Raw genomic sequence first — 15,818 nt, 5'->3', positions numbered from 1 at the left:
TAATCCTAAATTAAAAGTGAAATAAGGTATAACATTTGGAGAGCTACAGAACCTCATGAACTTGAACCAGCAAAAGCCCATTCACACTGCTGCACAAGCTCTATTTTTAATACTGTTCATGTAGACACCTGCTGACCTACTTGTTTTACCTGAACCAGAGCAAACATTTCAGGACCATTTGCAGCTGACATGCATCAAGACTGCCCCTGAGAACATCAGTTGTTGAAAGAAAATTAAATGAGTGCTGAGATAAATTCTCCTGACAGAAAATTCACACGGTAGCTATTAAGAATTTCTAGAGCATTGTCACTGTACTACTACAGCCCTGCTCCAACAAAATATTTAAGACCATGCCAAAAGTTATGCATATGAATAGTCCCCTTGATTTTAAGGCCATCTATCATCGGCTTCCAGTAAAGCTTGCTCTCCAGTGCTTTGATAGTTGATTCTCCATTCAAATGCTGATACAGAGCAGGGTCCACTGATTTTAATCAAACTGGTTTAAAGCACTGATTTTAATCCCAATTTAAATCAGCAAGTAGGAAACCTTAATTTAAATTACTGGTTATAATCTTGTTTTGCATTAGTACTTTTAGTTATCTTCCTGAAGAAAAGTTGATTCCCTTTGCTTCATATAGCTATTAAAATATTGATTTTCAGTCAGCTAGAGCCTTTGTTACATTTGCATATATACAGTTATTTAAGCAGTCATATACATTATCATACATTATTCCCATTTTGTTTTTTTACTTTTTTAATGTTAGAAAATGGCAAATGAAGCATTTTTATTTACTAGATAACTTCATACTCAATTTAAGTGGAAACTGGAATTCATAAGGTCAACTGTCTTTTCCAAAATTTATAACAGCACTACATATTATAGTTCTGGGCATTCTTATATACATATAAATGTCCAATGCCATTATGAATCATAGTAACATTTTTAATCTCAAAGATGTCCTGTAGCAGTGAGTTCCACTGCTTAATTACATGTGTGACTGTGTACAGAAGTACAAAAACAGCAGTTAGTTAAACTAAACTAAGATAGCGTTAGATGAATAAGAAAAAAAGTTAACCTTATCAAAACATGTTTTGCATTTAAAATTAACTGATTTATTAAACAAAGGAAGGATTTACAATGGAGTTAATAAATTGACAGGTTGTTTTTAGTCACTGGAGGTCAGATTTTCAAATGTATTTAAGTGCCTAAAAATACATATGGGCGTCTATGGCTTAAATACATTTGAACATCTAGTGCTATTTTTTTCAAGCTTACAGATTTAGTAGATCTCATCCTGGGTTTTATTCATAATCTGAAGGAGGAACACAAGTCCCCATTGATTTCTCAATTTTTAATGAACAAGAACAAATAAAGAAAATATCCTCTCTGCATGGACTACTTAAAATTGGAATTAAAAGTAATTACGTTAAAAGCTTTTCTGCACAACAGAAACAGGAATTGGAAAAATGTAAGTAGCACTTGCTACATTGTAAGACTGTAAATAAAACTGAAACTTTATGTAATACATAAAACTTTTACCTGATCTCAACAGATAAATGTGCTTCTCCCCATTCTGTATATAATTTAAAAAGCAACACCCTTTAATTTATTTGAGGAAGGTTCACTGGTGCAACTTTTATCTAATATTTTTAATAGGTAACGGTAAATTTAAGCCTTAACACAAATTACCATAATTTCACATGAAATTTTTAACAGATTCATTTTTAAAATATTTAATCAATTTGACATGCATTCTCCCTATATGGAACTTTCAAAGAGCCACCAATATTCTGGTAATTGTCCTATATAGAAAGGGAACATATTAGATCCAACTTGAACAGTCATGGTGAACTAGAGTGCCACAGCCTGACTGTAAAATGCCTTGGGTGACTGGAATTTACCCCCCCTCTCTTTGAGATTTTGATTTCAAAACCTGCTTCTGGAGACTAAGGAAATGGATTTGAGAGAAGCCTCCTTAAATTCTTCTTTTACTAACAATTAATTTAGTCAAATATTTCACACATCACCTCCTTTCTCTATTGTTCAGATGTTTTTGACATCTGGATCCTTATGTTCACTGGTTTTACAAGACTATGATGTATTTTGCACATAGTATACCTTGTAAGGTATCATCTGAAAACTCATAGTATGCAGACCATTATTGTCCTAGTAAAATATTTTCCTACGTTGCATGTAAAGTTAAAACATTCTACTGTACAAGACATGTTCCAAGCCCAGGAAAACAACTTCAGACCAGTTTTCTGTAGACAAAAGGCTAGCTAGAATGGGCAATAGGTGAACGCTTAGTCAGGGAAGGGAAACCCCGGCTCTGCCCCTTCCACAACCCCCTGGTAGAGCCAAGCCTCCCTGGCATCCCCAAAAGCTACAGCTCCCAGCCCTGGAGCACTCCCAGGGCTTCTAGCCTCCCTACTTTCAGTGGGTGGCACAGCCTGTTCCTTTCCAGCTGGCTGGAACACAGGTTGGCTGGGTAGCTAAGCCACAGCTCCAGCTTTCCAGGCCAGCAGGAGTGTTAGCAGCTTTGGGAAGACAATACCCTTTCCTTGCCTATGTTCCCCACCATCCATGCTAGCAAGCACCTCAGCCAGGTGTCGGCATAATCAAATGGACTAATGCTTGGTTAAGCAGTCATTCTTTGGCAAAAAGAAGGGCGTGAGTGAGAAATCTACATGTTGGCAAAGAAACAGATGGAACTTCCCATCCCAGACGTTCTGTCACATGAAGCCAAGCAAGAGCTAATTCTTAAAGAAGAGAATTATTTAAAAAAAAAAAAAAAAAAAGGGGGAGAGCAAATGCCTCCGATGATCTCTTCACCCTTCTCTTTGCCCATAACATCCACAATGCTTGGAAGACAAAGGAAGGAGGGCTGGATTGGAAAAGGGTTCCTGACTGAAAGGCTTCCAGCCAGTCAGAACACACAATCATGTGATGAGAGAGACATCTTACTCTGCATTACCTTCAGCTTGTTAAATTAGATATTAGCTGCATTTTACATCTTTTCTTGTAATCAAATTCTGACTTTTATGTCTTGTTAACACTTACCAACTACAGAAAGATTTTAAATTTTATTGTTTTACCTATGCCAATGTGTTTTTATTGAAGCGTTGGGGGGTAGGGTTGCCAGGTGCCCAGTTTTTGACAGGAATGTCTGACTGAAAAGGGGACCTAGCAATATCTGATCAGATGTACTGACTGGACACTAAACCTCTGCTTATTGTGGGTGGGGGGTGAGGCAGGTGATCAACCTGTGCCGGCCACAGCTCAACTAGCGCCACTTCCTGTGTGCATCTCTTGACTAGCCAGGCAGGCTCTGCATCAGGCTGCAGTTCCAGAGCAGAGGGAGCCAAGCTGGGGGTTTGGTAGAGATGTGAAGAGATCCAGCTATGAAGGAGGAAGAGGATAAAGAGCAGTGAGTGATGGGGTGGGGGTGGAAAAGAGCAGAAGCAGGTGGTGAAGCTGGGAGGGATGGGTGTTTGATTGTCAGCAATGAGAATGTATGCAACCCTGCAGTGGGGAATTTCCTCTGAAACAAGATTCGGTGCCTACCATTTTCTATTAATAAAAATGGTGGACTTTCTATGAGGGCACTGGACAATACAAGATGCTCATTTCTGGAGACAAGTCTGGGAATGAGAATTTGCTGGCAGTGTAAGTCAGAAGTGGCTGGCCACAGCTCTCACACAGTATAACTGGGAGAAACTTACATGCTGGAGGTGGTGTGTGAGCAAAGCAGGAGTGGTTGCTCTCACAGAAAAGTAGTGTAAAAGGCACCCTAGGCTGAAGAATTGAGGGGACACGGCTCTCCAGATTGTACCCTGGGTCATGTCACAACAATTAGAGTACCCAAATATTCCTCTTTTCACCTGCTTTCTTTACTGTTTAGATGCTTACTGGACTCCACAGCACTTCTGGAGGAGCAGAGTTCCACAGTCCTCATTTCACCTAATGGTCATTAGACTGTGACATCTTTCCTTCCTTCCTCAACTAGGCCTCATTCCAAGAGGTGACAAAGAAGACAAATTCCTTATTCATCTGCTCCTCTTCCCCAATCACCCAGTCTCCCCATTTCTTATTTAAATTTAAAAAGGCATCATTACACAAAATGCATTAATTTTCTTCTGAAGTAAGAAGAGATCATCTATCCCACAGATTCAGAAATAACATTACCTGCTGGCGCCCCTGCCATTACAGTTAAAGCTGCCATTGACTTGGTGCCGATGTAGTGACTTTTGACAAGGAAACGAGCTAAATCCAAGACAGAATCAAATGGCTGACTTAGGACTTTCTGGGCCCATTCACACACGAGCCGGCAGGCAGCCGACACAACTTCCTCATCAGCACTTTGTAGCTGCCCTGATGGATCTGAGCCATCCGACTGAAACAAAGAAAAAGTAGAAGGTTAGTTATTCAGTGCTAGTTATGATAGCGCTACAGCAAATGTTACAGAAATGGAACACATTAACTTATTTAACAAAATGCATTCAGTCTTCATCTAAAGCAATATTATCTAAGATGATACACATCAATCTTTTCCTACCACTTGTGCACAAGCAAAGACATTATGCAAGGTTACTATTATGGTTCTGGAAGAATACTGCATGAATAATCCCAGCACTTTCACTACCCACAATCCAATGCCCACTGCATGAAAAGCCAAACTAAAATTAGCAAAGCATTTTTAGTGTTTTGCTACTTTTCTTCTGAGCCTACAAATTTAGCATGCCACCTGTTATCTGGAAGATGCATGCGTCATTATGACTCCTGCTCTCTTTCTAACAGCAATCTTTTCAGTTTTTTAGAGTGAAGGCAGAAATACACAAAGAATTATGAATTTAGCAAATAATTTGTGGGTGATGACACTATGAAGAGATGCTAAATCAGATCATCATTTTTATTAATAGCATTCCAATCGTTACTCAAGTTTAAAGCAAATCCAACTGGGCTTGTTTTAGGATTTGAGAGTTCAGTTAAAAAAAATCCTATATATATTTTTAAATAACATAAAAGTTCTTTAGCCTGCTTACTTCTGATGAAATAATTTTGTTTCAATAATGTGAAATATTAAAAGAAGATATGGTAAATATTAATGTGTACAAATACATATGTAAATACTGTACCCCATCTCCAGTTTTATGGAAGCCAAGGTTGGGCAGTGTTGGCATATGAACGAAAGCTTTCTTCCTCAATCCACTGTAGCAATATGTGATCATGAATTAAGGTCTAAATATTCTTTGCTCCTTGGTTTGTAGGAAAATGGCAAATGTTTTCCCAGTAAAGACTTTATACACAAAACTGAAATGCAAGCCTCATACTTGCGGACATTACATTAAAAATCCTTTACATTAAAACAAGAATTGGAACAGTATAAATGATGGACTTGAGTCCTACATGGTCATCTGCATGGGTAGTTGTATTCCCTGAAATCCAAATTAAGTCAGTAGGGCTTCATGTGAATGAACACAGCAGTCTGCCTGAATGCTGTAATTTGCAGACTCTAGGTACATTTAATGGCTTTAAAGGCCAAATGGGATCATTAAACATGTAGTTTGGCCTACTGCATCACACTGGCCAAAGAATTTCAACCTGTTACCCCATACTGAGCCCAAGTACTGATGACTGGGCACCTACTGAGGCAATCTGAACACCTCAAAAGAGAAAGAATTCACCTCGCCCCTGGCTAGGTGGTCCCAATGATTAATTACCCTACTTGTTAAACATTTGTGCCTTATTTCTAATTTGAATTTGCCTGGTTTTAACTTCCAGCCGGTGGTTCTTTTTATACTTCTGATACATTAGCAGCCCCTGACAAGATAAGGACACATTTCAATCACTCTGAATTGATAAAAGAATTACTTTTTCTTTTAAATTAGAATTTTTCCAATCTCCTATTACATGAAGCACTCGTTCTCTAAACCAGTGAGTATATAATGAACTGTTACCAACTAAGCATTTAAGTCTCTGCTTAAACAGATTCATAGTTTCCAAGGCCAAAAGGGACCTCTGCTCTTCTAGACTGACCTGCTCTGTAGCACAGACCATTGAACTTCCACAAATAATTCCTAGAGCAGATCTTGCAGAAAAATATCCAATTGTGATTTAAAAATGGTCAGTGATGGAGAATCCACCTTGACCCTTGATAAATTGCTGCAATGGTTAATTACTCTCACCATCAAAAATTTGCACATGCATTCCATGGATGTTCAAGGGCTGGACAGAACTGTCCTACAGGCACAGCTGGCCCTGTGGCATAGACAGAAAGCCAGTACCATCCAGTGTTTCAAGTCACACACAGAGTCCAGACCTTAGAGGACAAATGTCAATCTGTGGTAACAGAAAACTGTTGATCTCCAGGGAGAATGTCATACCCTCCAGAGATCTGTCTCCCATACACCTCAACACTGATGAGGCCTTTTTGTGATCTCATTTCCAAAGATGGGAGTACTCAGATTATATAGTTACATAGCTGTTGTCCATTGATTCTGCATGCTCAGTTATAGATGTGGAAGAATGATGGGCTCATTTTACTTGTTGTATGCACTGGAGCCACACCCTTTATTTGAAGTGAACAGCACACCTTTCCGTCATAAAACAATGACTGACTGTCAACTTTAGGAAGATATAATTCTTCTTTGCTTGATCTGAGTTCTTCACACTGGCTGCCTTTTAAGGGATGGGATGACATTAGGTTGGCTCCATTGCCTTTTTTGATGCCTTCAATTGTGCACAGCCCTGTTTATAGTAGACATGCCTATTTGTGCTCTGATATTCTTTCAGGTATCTCCAAGTTTCATCCTTAGGTGACCTGCTAATTGTGTTATAGCTTTTGTGGATTCTTGAATGCTTTGGAACTCCTTCCTCACTGACATCCAGTTGATTCTTTTCCTCTTTTATATGACAACTAACATTCCTCTCCCGTTAACCTCCACCCCTTCCAAAAAGAGCGCTGTAGCTGAGCACTTTTGTGGGGTGAGGGCTGACAATTTTAAACACTTCATTATGGCTTAAGAGGCCACAAAGTTTTTATCTTAATTTCTCACATAACTGATTTGCGCTGGTAGAGGAAATTAAGATCATGATTCTCCTTATTTGTGCTATTGTGGCATGAAAAGTATTGCCTAGAAGTAATGCAAGTTATTTTATTTAATATCCATCTTTTTATTTTTAAGATAAAACTAGGTTCCCTGGGTAAAGAACTGCAGGAACAACTAAACATTTAGAATCAAATGAACTCTAACAGAAACAAAATCTCTGAAGACTTTTCTTACATCTTAACGATAGAAGAAAAACACATTTCTGAGCATTCTACCAAGCACTTTGGGGAAACTGTTTACATTTCTTGATTTAATTTTACTTCTAAATTTAGCTGGTAGCTGAGCTACAACAACAGATGTTCTTCAAGCAAGTGCAGAAGAGATTACTGGAAAGTATTCTAGCAAAGGATATTTTGATTTGCCTCTTGTGCCCAGACGGCGGGCCTTCATATTTGGAAAGACATTTTTCATGATCTTTCCGAAGTCAGCAGCACTTAAAGGATGGTAGCCAAGATTGTCACAATAGCTCCTAAAACAGAAGGAAAGAAAATGTAAATGAAACTGGTATTAATTGAAAAGGCCACCCTACTCATTAAATTTCCCTCAAAGTCTTCAAAATAAAAAAACAAAAAACGCTCAGACCATTTCTATTTAGAACTACATGTAACAGTCATGAATCTATCTACAATGAAACGAATACATTAAAAATGCATAAAAAGAACTGTTAATACCATCATTTTTTCTTGTACTCCTCCAAGTTCAAAGGCTAGTCATCTGGGGGAGGGCTAGCTCAGTGATTAAAGCAGTGGTGTCCAACCTGTGGCCCGGGGGCTAGAATCCAGCCCATGAAGCGTTTTTTTCTGGCTCACACCACCACTTTTCCAGCATGGCTCAGACGGGGCATGGCTTGCATGGGCCCTGGTGCCAGCCAGCATATGCAGGTTGTGGACTGGGCCCAGACACAGCTTGGGCCCAGCTTGCACACCTCAGGCCCAGCTTGCACAGCTCCTGCTGCTCCTGAGGTGGTGACAGCTCTGGTAAGTCGCTGCATTCAGTTTGTGCTGAGGGTGCCAGGCTTTGGGAGATGAGAGGGGGCACTGATTTAAAGTGGGGAGCTGGGAGTACTTGGGGAGGGAGAACTGGGTTAAAGTAGAGGCCTGGAGCTGCCTGGCTCTGGAGAGAGGAGGAGGAATTGCAGATTTGGCATGTCTGAACATTGTGGATACTGGGGGTACTTACAATTTTTTTTTTTTTTTAAAAGAGATACTTTATTTAAAAAAAGGCTGAGAAACACTGGAGTAGAACTTAATTGGTTTAAAGGCACACTGGAGGGATCTGGCTGTTAAACCAATTAAACTGAGTCCTATTCTTTCAGTGCAGCAGGGAGCTGCCCCTGCCACAATGTTCAGGTGGGTGGCGGGGCTGTGGGGGGTTTAAGGCTGGGGATGATTTGGAGGTGTGGGGGGGGTTTAAGCTTGGGGGTGGTTTAGGGCTCTGAGGGGTTTAAGCCTGGGGGCAGGAAGTTAGTTTGGGGGTACTTTATGTTGGGCCTACAGAACGTGTAAAAATTGCAGTGTGACCCCCATGAAAAAAGGTTGGACACCCCTGCAGTAAAGCATTAGCCTTGTAAATCCAGGGTTGTGAGATCAATTCTTGAGAAGGCTTTTCAAGGTTTTGCAGCAAGTTAGATTTAAAAAAATTTGTCAGGGTTGGTGATAGGTCTTTCTGTCTCTACAGGGGACTGGACTTGATGACCTCTGGAAGTCCCACCTAGCCCTATGAGATATGTATAACTTTTCAATTTATTTAAGGATAGAACAGGTCATGAAGGAGGAGTGGCACTATATGTGAAAGAAAATGCAGAATCAAATGAAGTAAAAATTTTAAATGAATCAAATGTTCCATAGAATCTCTATGGATAGTAATTCCATGCTTTAATAAGAGTTAAGCACTGGGGATATATTATTGACCACCTGACCAGGACAGTGATAGTGACTATGAAATGCTAAGGGAGATTAGAGAGGCTATAAAAATAAAAAATTCAATAATAGTAGGGGATTTCAATTATCCCCTTACTGACTGGGTACATATCACCTCAGGACAAGTTGCAGAGATAAAATTTCTTGATACCTTAAATGACTGCTTCTTGGAGTCACGGGCAAGGGAAGAGGCAATTCTCAATTTAATCCTGAGTGGAGTGCAGGATCTGGTCCGAGAGGTAATTATAACAGGACCACTTGTAAATAGTGACCATAATATAACAACATTTAACATTCCTCTGGTGGGAAGAACACCTCAGCAGTCCAACAATGTGACATTTAACTTCAAAAAAGGGGAACCACACAAAGATGAGGTTAGTTAAATAGAAATTAAAAGGCATAGTGACTAAAGTAAAATCCCTGCAAGCTGCATGGAAACTTTCCAAAGACACCGTAATAGAGGCCCAACTTAAATGTGTACCCCCTAATTAAAAAACAGTTTAAAAAAAAAGAGCTAACGTGGTTTAACAGCCATATAAAAGAAGCAGCGAGAGATAAAAAGGTGTCTTTTAAGAAGTGGAAGTCAAATCCTAATGAAAAAAATAGAAAGGAGCATAAACACTGCCAAATTAAGTGTAAAAATGAAGTAAGGAAAGCCAAAAAGAAGTTTGAAGAACAGCTAGCCAAAAACTCAAAAAATAACAACAAAATATTATTTAAGTACATTAGAAGCTGGAAGTCCGCTAAACAACCAGTGGGGCTCCTGGATGATAGAGATACAAAAGAGACACTCAAAGACTCAAAGTCATTGCCAAGAAACTAAATGAATTCTTTGCTTCAATCTTCACAACTGAGGATGTTAGGCTGATTCTACACATGCCACCTCCTGTCAGAGGTGGCATGGTAATGAGGCAATTCGAAGCAGGCTAATGAGGCGCTAACGGTGTATTCAGCAACTCATTAGCATAATGGTGGCCACCGAAATTTTGAAGTGCAGACTTCGAATTGCAGATTGACAGTGGGGGTAGCTTCGAAACAAGAGCTCCACTTCGACATTCCCTTACTCTGATCAAGTTTTGTGGAAATCATAATCTGAAGAATGATTAGGATTTCCTCGACAATGTGATTACTATTTCCTCATGTTTCATTACATGTATTTAAGGCATGGGTTACAATTGCTTGGGTGTAACAAGGTATAAGGTCATGTATGAACAATTGTAAATCAGCCGTGAGAGATTTTGCTTATGTCTAGAGATTGGAAGACTCTTCACATGAAAGCTCCAAATTGGTTATAAATTAATTTAATAAACTCATCTGGGATATTAGCAGTAATGGGGACTAGCTAAAGAGCTACAGAGCCTGTAGGAATTTGGCTTTACACAAGCCCCTGTGTGGACATCCTTATAGAAGTTTAAAACTGGTTATATATGGGCTTGGCAGGCCCCTATTAATTCAAGCCTGTTATACCCAGAATTTTTGTACTATTACAATTATTGGTTTAGAATGGGTCAGCAACCTTTCTGAGGCAGAGTGGTGTAATTTGACCTTTTGACATTTATGTATAGTCTGAGCGCCAGCATGACTTTTTGAAATCCACTGGCAATGCCAAGCTCTGATCCCAGCCCCTGCACTCTGTCCCCAATCCTGCACTCCAAGCCTGGAGCCACAGGTTCCTGCCCCAACTCCATGCTGTGGCAGGGATGCCATAGCAGAGTTGGGACTCCACAGTGGGGCCCCAGTGCTCTGTGCCCTGGTCCTGCGCCATGGCAGAGGCTCCGGCCCAGCCTCACACTTGGGTGGGGGCCCTGGTTTTGGCCCCTCACCAGGGGCTGTAGCCCCGGACCATGGCCGCATGCTCTGGCTGGGGCCCAGCCCGGGTCCCATGCTGCGGCAGGAGTTCCACCATGCAGAGCCCCAGGCTGGGGGTTCCATGGAGGGGCACCAGCTTCATCTCCAGCCCCGCACTGCAGCGCTGGGGCTCCATAGCAGGGCTTTGGCCCTGCACTGCAGCTCCAGTCCTGGCCCCATGCCGTGGCCAGGGCTCTGGTTCTGGTCCTATGTTCCCGCCCCCTCTCATGCTGTATGGGGGAGGAGGGATGGGGCTGTAGCTACTGCCGCATGCCACCGTAAATTGGCTTGTGTGGCAACAGTGGTACACATGCCAGGGGTTGCCGATCCTTATTTTAGGGAAAAAAAAGATAGCAGTGCGATCTCCAAATAAGGCACAGTTATACTGATTCAAGGATGCTTATATTGTATAGGGCAGAGTTTCCCAAACTAATTTGTCCAGGGAACACTTTGGGCTTGTAATATGTTGATGAAACACATACATGCTAGTCAGGATGGGGGATTTCATAAGAAAATTGCTGCATGTAATGGTCAAAAGTTGATTTAAGAGAGTTTTTTTTAGATGTCCTTTATTTTTGTAAAGAACAAAAAATAACAAAAGAAAATCATCTGGTGGAGGAAAGCTCAATGGCTTAAGCACTGGCCTGCTAAACCCTGAGTTGTGAGTTCAATCCTTGAGGGGGCCATTTAGAGATCTGGACAAACATTTTTCTTAAGGTCTCTTCCAGTTCTATGAGATAGGCTTATCTCCATTTATTTATATAATTAATTTATCTGAATGAACAACGTATGTCCTTCTGACAGGACTGCTAGCAACCCTATAATTAAGTATAAAAATTAAAATTAAGTACAAACGCAAAACAAAACATCAATATAACAGCCGAAAGAAGGAGGGTTAGTGTCATTCCTTTGTACAAAAATAGAAAGGACAATACTGTTCAAAAAGGGCCTTCCTTTCCTTAAAGCTAAAAAAAGATTTAATGAAAAAAAAAGCAAAACAAATTAAGTATGGAAAAATTTTTAATTTTTTTTTCAATAAAGCTGTTATTGTTACAGAAAACTACTGCACAATAAAAATAGTATTTGACAGGGTTTTTTTTTTTTAATGGAAAGAGTGTTTTTACATCTTTTGATAATAAATCCACTTAATATTAGAAATGATATAGGAGAGCTGGATCCTTGTATCAGGTGCAGCATTGCTTGATTTTTCTGAACATGACTTGTGCCAGAACAATCCCAATCGACTCTGACTGTTTCAGAACAAGTCACATAATAACAGCTATACTATTATGAATGCATTATAAATATTAATACACCTACAATCTAAATATTATTAAAAAACCTTAGTATTTTTGGTACACACAATTTCATACTTAATATTTTAGACCAAAAAATATCACTAGCATCAAAAATTTTTTCACAGAATACCTGTTCACACTGGGGGGAACACCAGTGTTCTATCGAATACAGTTTGGGAAACACTGGTATAGTGTATTCCTGAACGTTTAGGGAAAGAAGTGATACCATTTAAGATCTATTCCCCATTTCTGCAATACAGTAAATTCTTTCATATCTGGTAGCCCTGGGACCGAGAGGTTGCTGGATATTCAAATATCCATAATAATCTAGCAATGAATAATACTAAAGAGAAACAAGATTAGCTGTTAAAGAAACAAGCAAAAATGTATGCAGAGTACTTTATTGACCAACACTAGTATCATATACTGCAAACTTATACTGTATTTGCTGTATTTATTTGTATTTACTTTTATTATACTGTACTTATGGAAAATGTAACTAAGATTTCTCTTCTTTCTTCTCTCTTGGTAGTCCATCATGTCCAAGGATGACATCTAGAGCTGCGCAAGCTCAGAGGTTGTAGACTCCCATGGGGTTCAGGAGTCCAAGCCTTGAATGGCATGGGCATTCAGAGTAGGGGTCGGGGAACTGTCCTGGCTCTGTTGATGCAGCTGCTGCTGTTACTTTCCTCTTTGCATGAGCATCAATCAGGCGTATGCGTCGCTGCTCTTCAAAGTTGTCATACATGTGTCGTATGAGAGCATGCCAGTCTGTTTGGTCTTCTGCATGCTGCTCTAGCTGCTTTGACTTTAACCCAGCATGAGCAATGTTAGCCTTCACACAGTCTTTATACTCTTGCGAGGCCTACCTTGATTCCTTTTGCCCTGGGAGAGTTCACCACAGAGGAGTTGCTTAGGGATTCTTGACTGTTCCATTCATATGACATGCCCTGTCCAGCGAAGCTGGGCTTTCAGAATCATGGCATCAGTGCTTGGGGTTCCTGCTCTGTCTTGGACTTCCAGGTTTGTGACTGTTCTGCCATCGAATGTGCACTATTGACCTCAGGCTGCATGTGTGGAAGCGCTCCAGCAGTTTCACATGTTTTCTGTACAAGATCCAGGTTTCACATCCAGACAGGGGACTGGTCAGGACTACAGCCTTGTACACTTTTACTTTAGTGAACTGTTGGATATTGTGCAGATTCAACACTTGTGCTCTCAGACATCCTAGTGCCTGGTTGGCCTGGCAGATCCTGGCATTGATTTCTTTGTCAAGGGACCCATCATTGGCTATCACACTGCCAAGGTACTTGAACTCGTCTACTGTTTCTGACTCTGTTCTTTCAAGAGAGATTGAAGCCGGGAGAGCAGCAGATCCTGGAGCAGGCTGAAACAGCACCTCCGTCTTTCCTAGGCTGATGGTCAAACCAAAGAGGCGACTGGCTTCAGTAAACTTGTTGACAATAACCTGGAGATCAGATTCCTTGTGCGCCATAAGTGCACAGTCGTCAGGAAAAAGGGCTTCAAGGGTGAGCCTCTCAAGCCTCTTGATTTTAGCATTCAAATGACAAAGGTCAAAAAGTGACCCATCTTGCCTGTACCTTATGTAGACTCCATGGTCCAGGTCCCTAACTGCATGGCTGAGGATGCATGTGAAAAGAGGTTGAATAACACTGGGGCCAGCATGCACCCTTGCTTTATGCCACTGGATATTTCAAATGGATCTGAGGACTTGCCATTCAAAAGGACACAGCCAGTCATGTCATCATGGAACAGACGTATGAGGTTAACAAATCTTCTCCGGCAGCCAAATTTTGGCAGAATAATCTACAGAGCTTCTCTGTTGACAGTGTCAAACACCTTGATCAGGCCTATAAAGACATGGTAGAGATCCAAGTTCTGCTCTATACACTCTTCCTGGACCTGACAAACAGCAAAGATCATCTCAATGGTGCTGCAGCCTGGGCGGAAACCACACTGTGCCTCTGGTAGGTTCTCCTCTGAGATGCTGGTGATCAGACGGTTTAGGATGACTCGAGCCAAGATCTTCCCGGCAGCAGAGAGAAGGGAGATGCCCTGGTAATTTCCACAGTTAGCTTTGTTGCCCTTCTGCTTGAAGAGGAAGATGATTGTGGCATCCCTGAGGTCTTTGGGCATGTCTTCTTCTTCCCAGATGCTGATCAAGATGCTGTGAAAGACTTCAAGTGACCCTGGTCCTGTTGCCTTGAAAATTTTAGTAGGGATACTGTCCATCCTAGGGGCTGTGCCAGCCCTGGTCTGGCTGATTGACTTTTTGACCTCATCCATTGTAGGGGGCAGGTCAAGACTGTCTATTGTGGGTTTCTGAGGGATCTGGTCTAGGTCTGCAGGTTCAACAATGGAGGGCCTGTTGAGAAGGTTGCTGAAGTGTTCTCTCCACCTGTGGTTGATGCTGTTCTTCTCCCTCAGGAGGGTCATGCCATCTGCAGACAGGAGAGGTGTAATACTTGGCTTTGAAGCTCCATATACAGCTTGAGAGCACTGAAGAACATTTTGGAGTTCTTAGTGTCAGTGTAGTATTGAACTTCATCAGCTTTTCTCTGCCACCACCCAGTTTACATTTTGCGAAGTGTAGTCTGCGCCGGACTCTGAAGGTGCTTGAAATGGTCATGTTTGGAGATTGAGAACTGTTAGTTTTGCCATAACAGAAACGTATTCTGTTTTTCCTCTAAGATTGTCATGATGATCTCATCATTTTCATCAAACCAATCTTGGTAAACTCCCTTTTTCAGTCCTAGTGTCGACTTGGATGACTCCATCACTAGGGTTTTACACTGGTTCCACTTTTGTGTTGAGTCTCCAGTCAGAGGTGCATGGGATGTCAACATTTCATCAAGGTGGGCTGTGAACTGCTCATGATGACCAGTACATGTTGCAGCTTCCTGATGCTGAAGGAAGTTCTGACAACCTTGAGCTTCTTGTGGTGCAGTGGTGTGATATAAAGCAAAAGGGCAGACCTGATGAGTCAATGATCAGTCCAGCACTCAGCTCCCCACATTGCCCTGGTGATCTTAACATTACGAGTGTCCCGCCCATGACTGATGACATAGTCAGTCAGTTGCCACTGTTTTGATCTCGGGTGTATCTATGTGGTATTGTATTTAACGGCCTGCCTGAAGAGAATGTTGGTAATTGTCAGGTCAGTTTTTGCACACAAGCTCAGCAGAAGGCCATTGGCACTCACGTTACCAATGCTGTGATGCCCCAGCACCCCTTTCCAGTTCCTACAATCCTTGCCAACTGGTGTTGAAGTCACCCAACAGCAGAAGCCTGTCACTAGGAGGAGTTGCTTTTGCAAGACGGTCAAGGTCCTCTTAGAAAATCTCTTTTCCTTCATTCCTGCTCGTCAGCGTGAGGGCATAAGCACTGATGACTAACATGGCGAGAGGGGATGAAGGGGAAGCGGAGCTTGATCAAACGCTCACTGATGCAATTGATAGGTCAGGAAGCTGGCGCAGAAGTCATGTCTTGATGACAAGTCCCAATCCGTGGATTCTGTCTTCATCTTCTGGCCTGCCTTTCCAGAAGGTGTAACCTCCTTTCGGTTTGCAGATGGATCCTTGCTCTGCAAGTCTAGTTTCATTTAGGGTGGCTATGTCAATGT

At 41.3% G+C, this 15,818-nt stretch overlaps 1 protein-coding gene across 1 annotated transcript in view; it reads right to left on the bottom strand.

Annotated features, from left to right (window-relative positions):
• RFX7 (regulatory factor X7) overlaps positions 1–15,818 on the bottom strand; it is a 116,776-nt gene that overhangs the window by 11,173 nt on the left and 89,785 nt on the right. Inside the window, exons 5-7 of the mRNA XM_075007379.1 lie at positions 7,463–7,579; positions 5,137–5,221; positions 4,187–4,394 (exon numbers count right to left, since the gene is read on the bottom strand). Coding sequence (XP_074863480.1) covers positions 4,187–4,394; positions 5,137–5,221; positions 7,463–7,579 — 410 coding nt within the window. The remainder of the gene's footprint in view (positions 1–4,186; positions 4,395–5,136; positions 5,222–7,462; positions 7,580–15,818) is intronic.

Source organism: Carettochelys insculpta, chromosome 12 (assembly GCF_033958435.1).
Source record: "Carettochelys insculpta isolate YL-2023 chromosome 12, ASM3395843v1, whole genome shotgun sequence".
NCBI lineage: Eukaryota > Metazoa > Chordata > Testudines > Carettochelyidae > Carettochelys > Carettochelys insculpta.
This window is presented reverse-complemented; position numbering and strand designations above follow the sequence as displayed.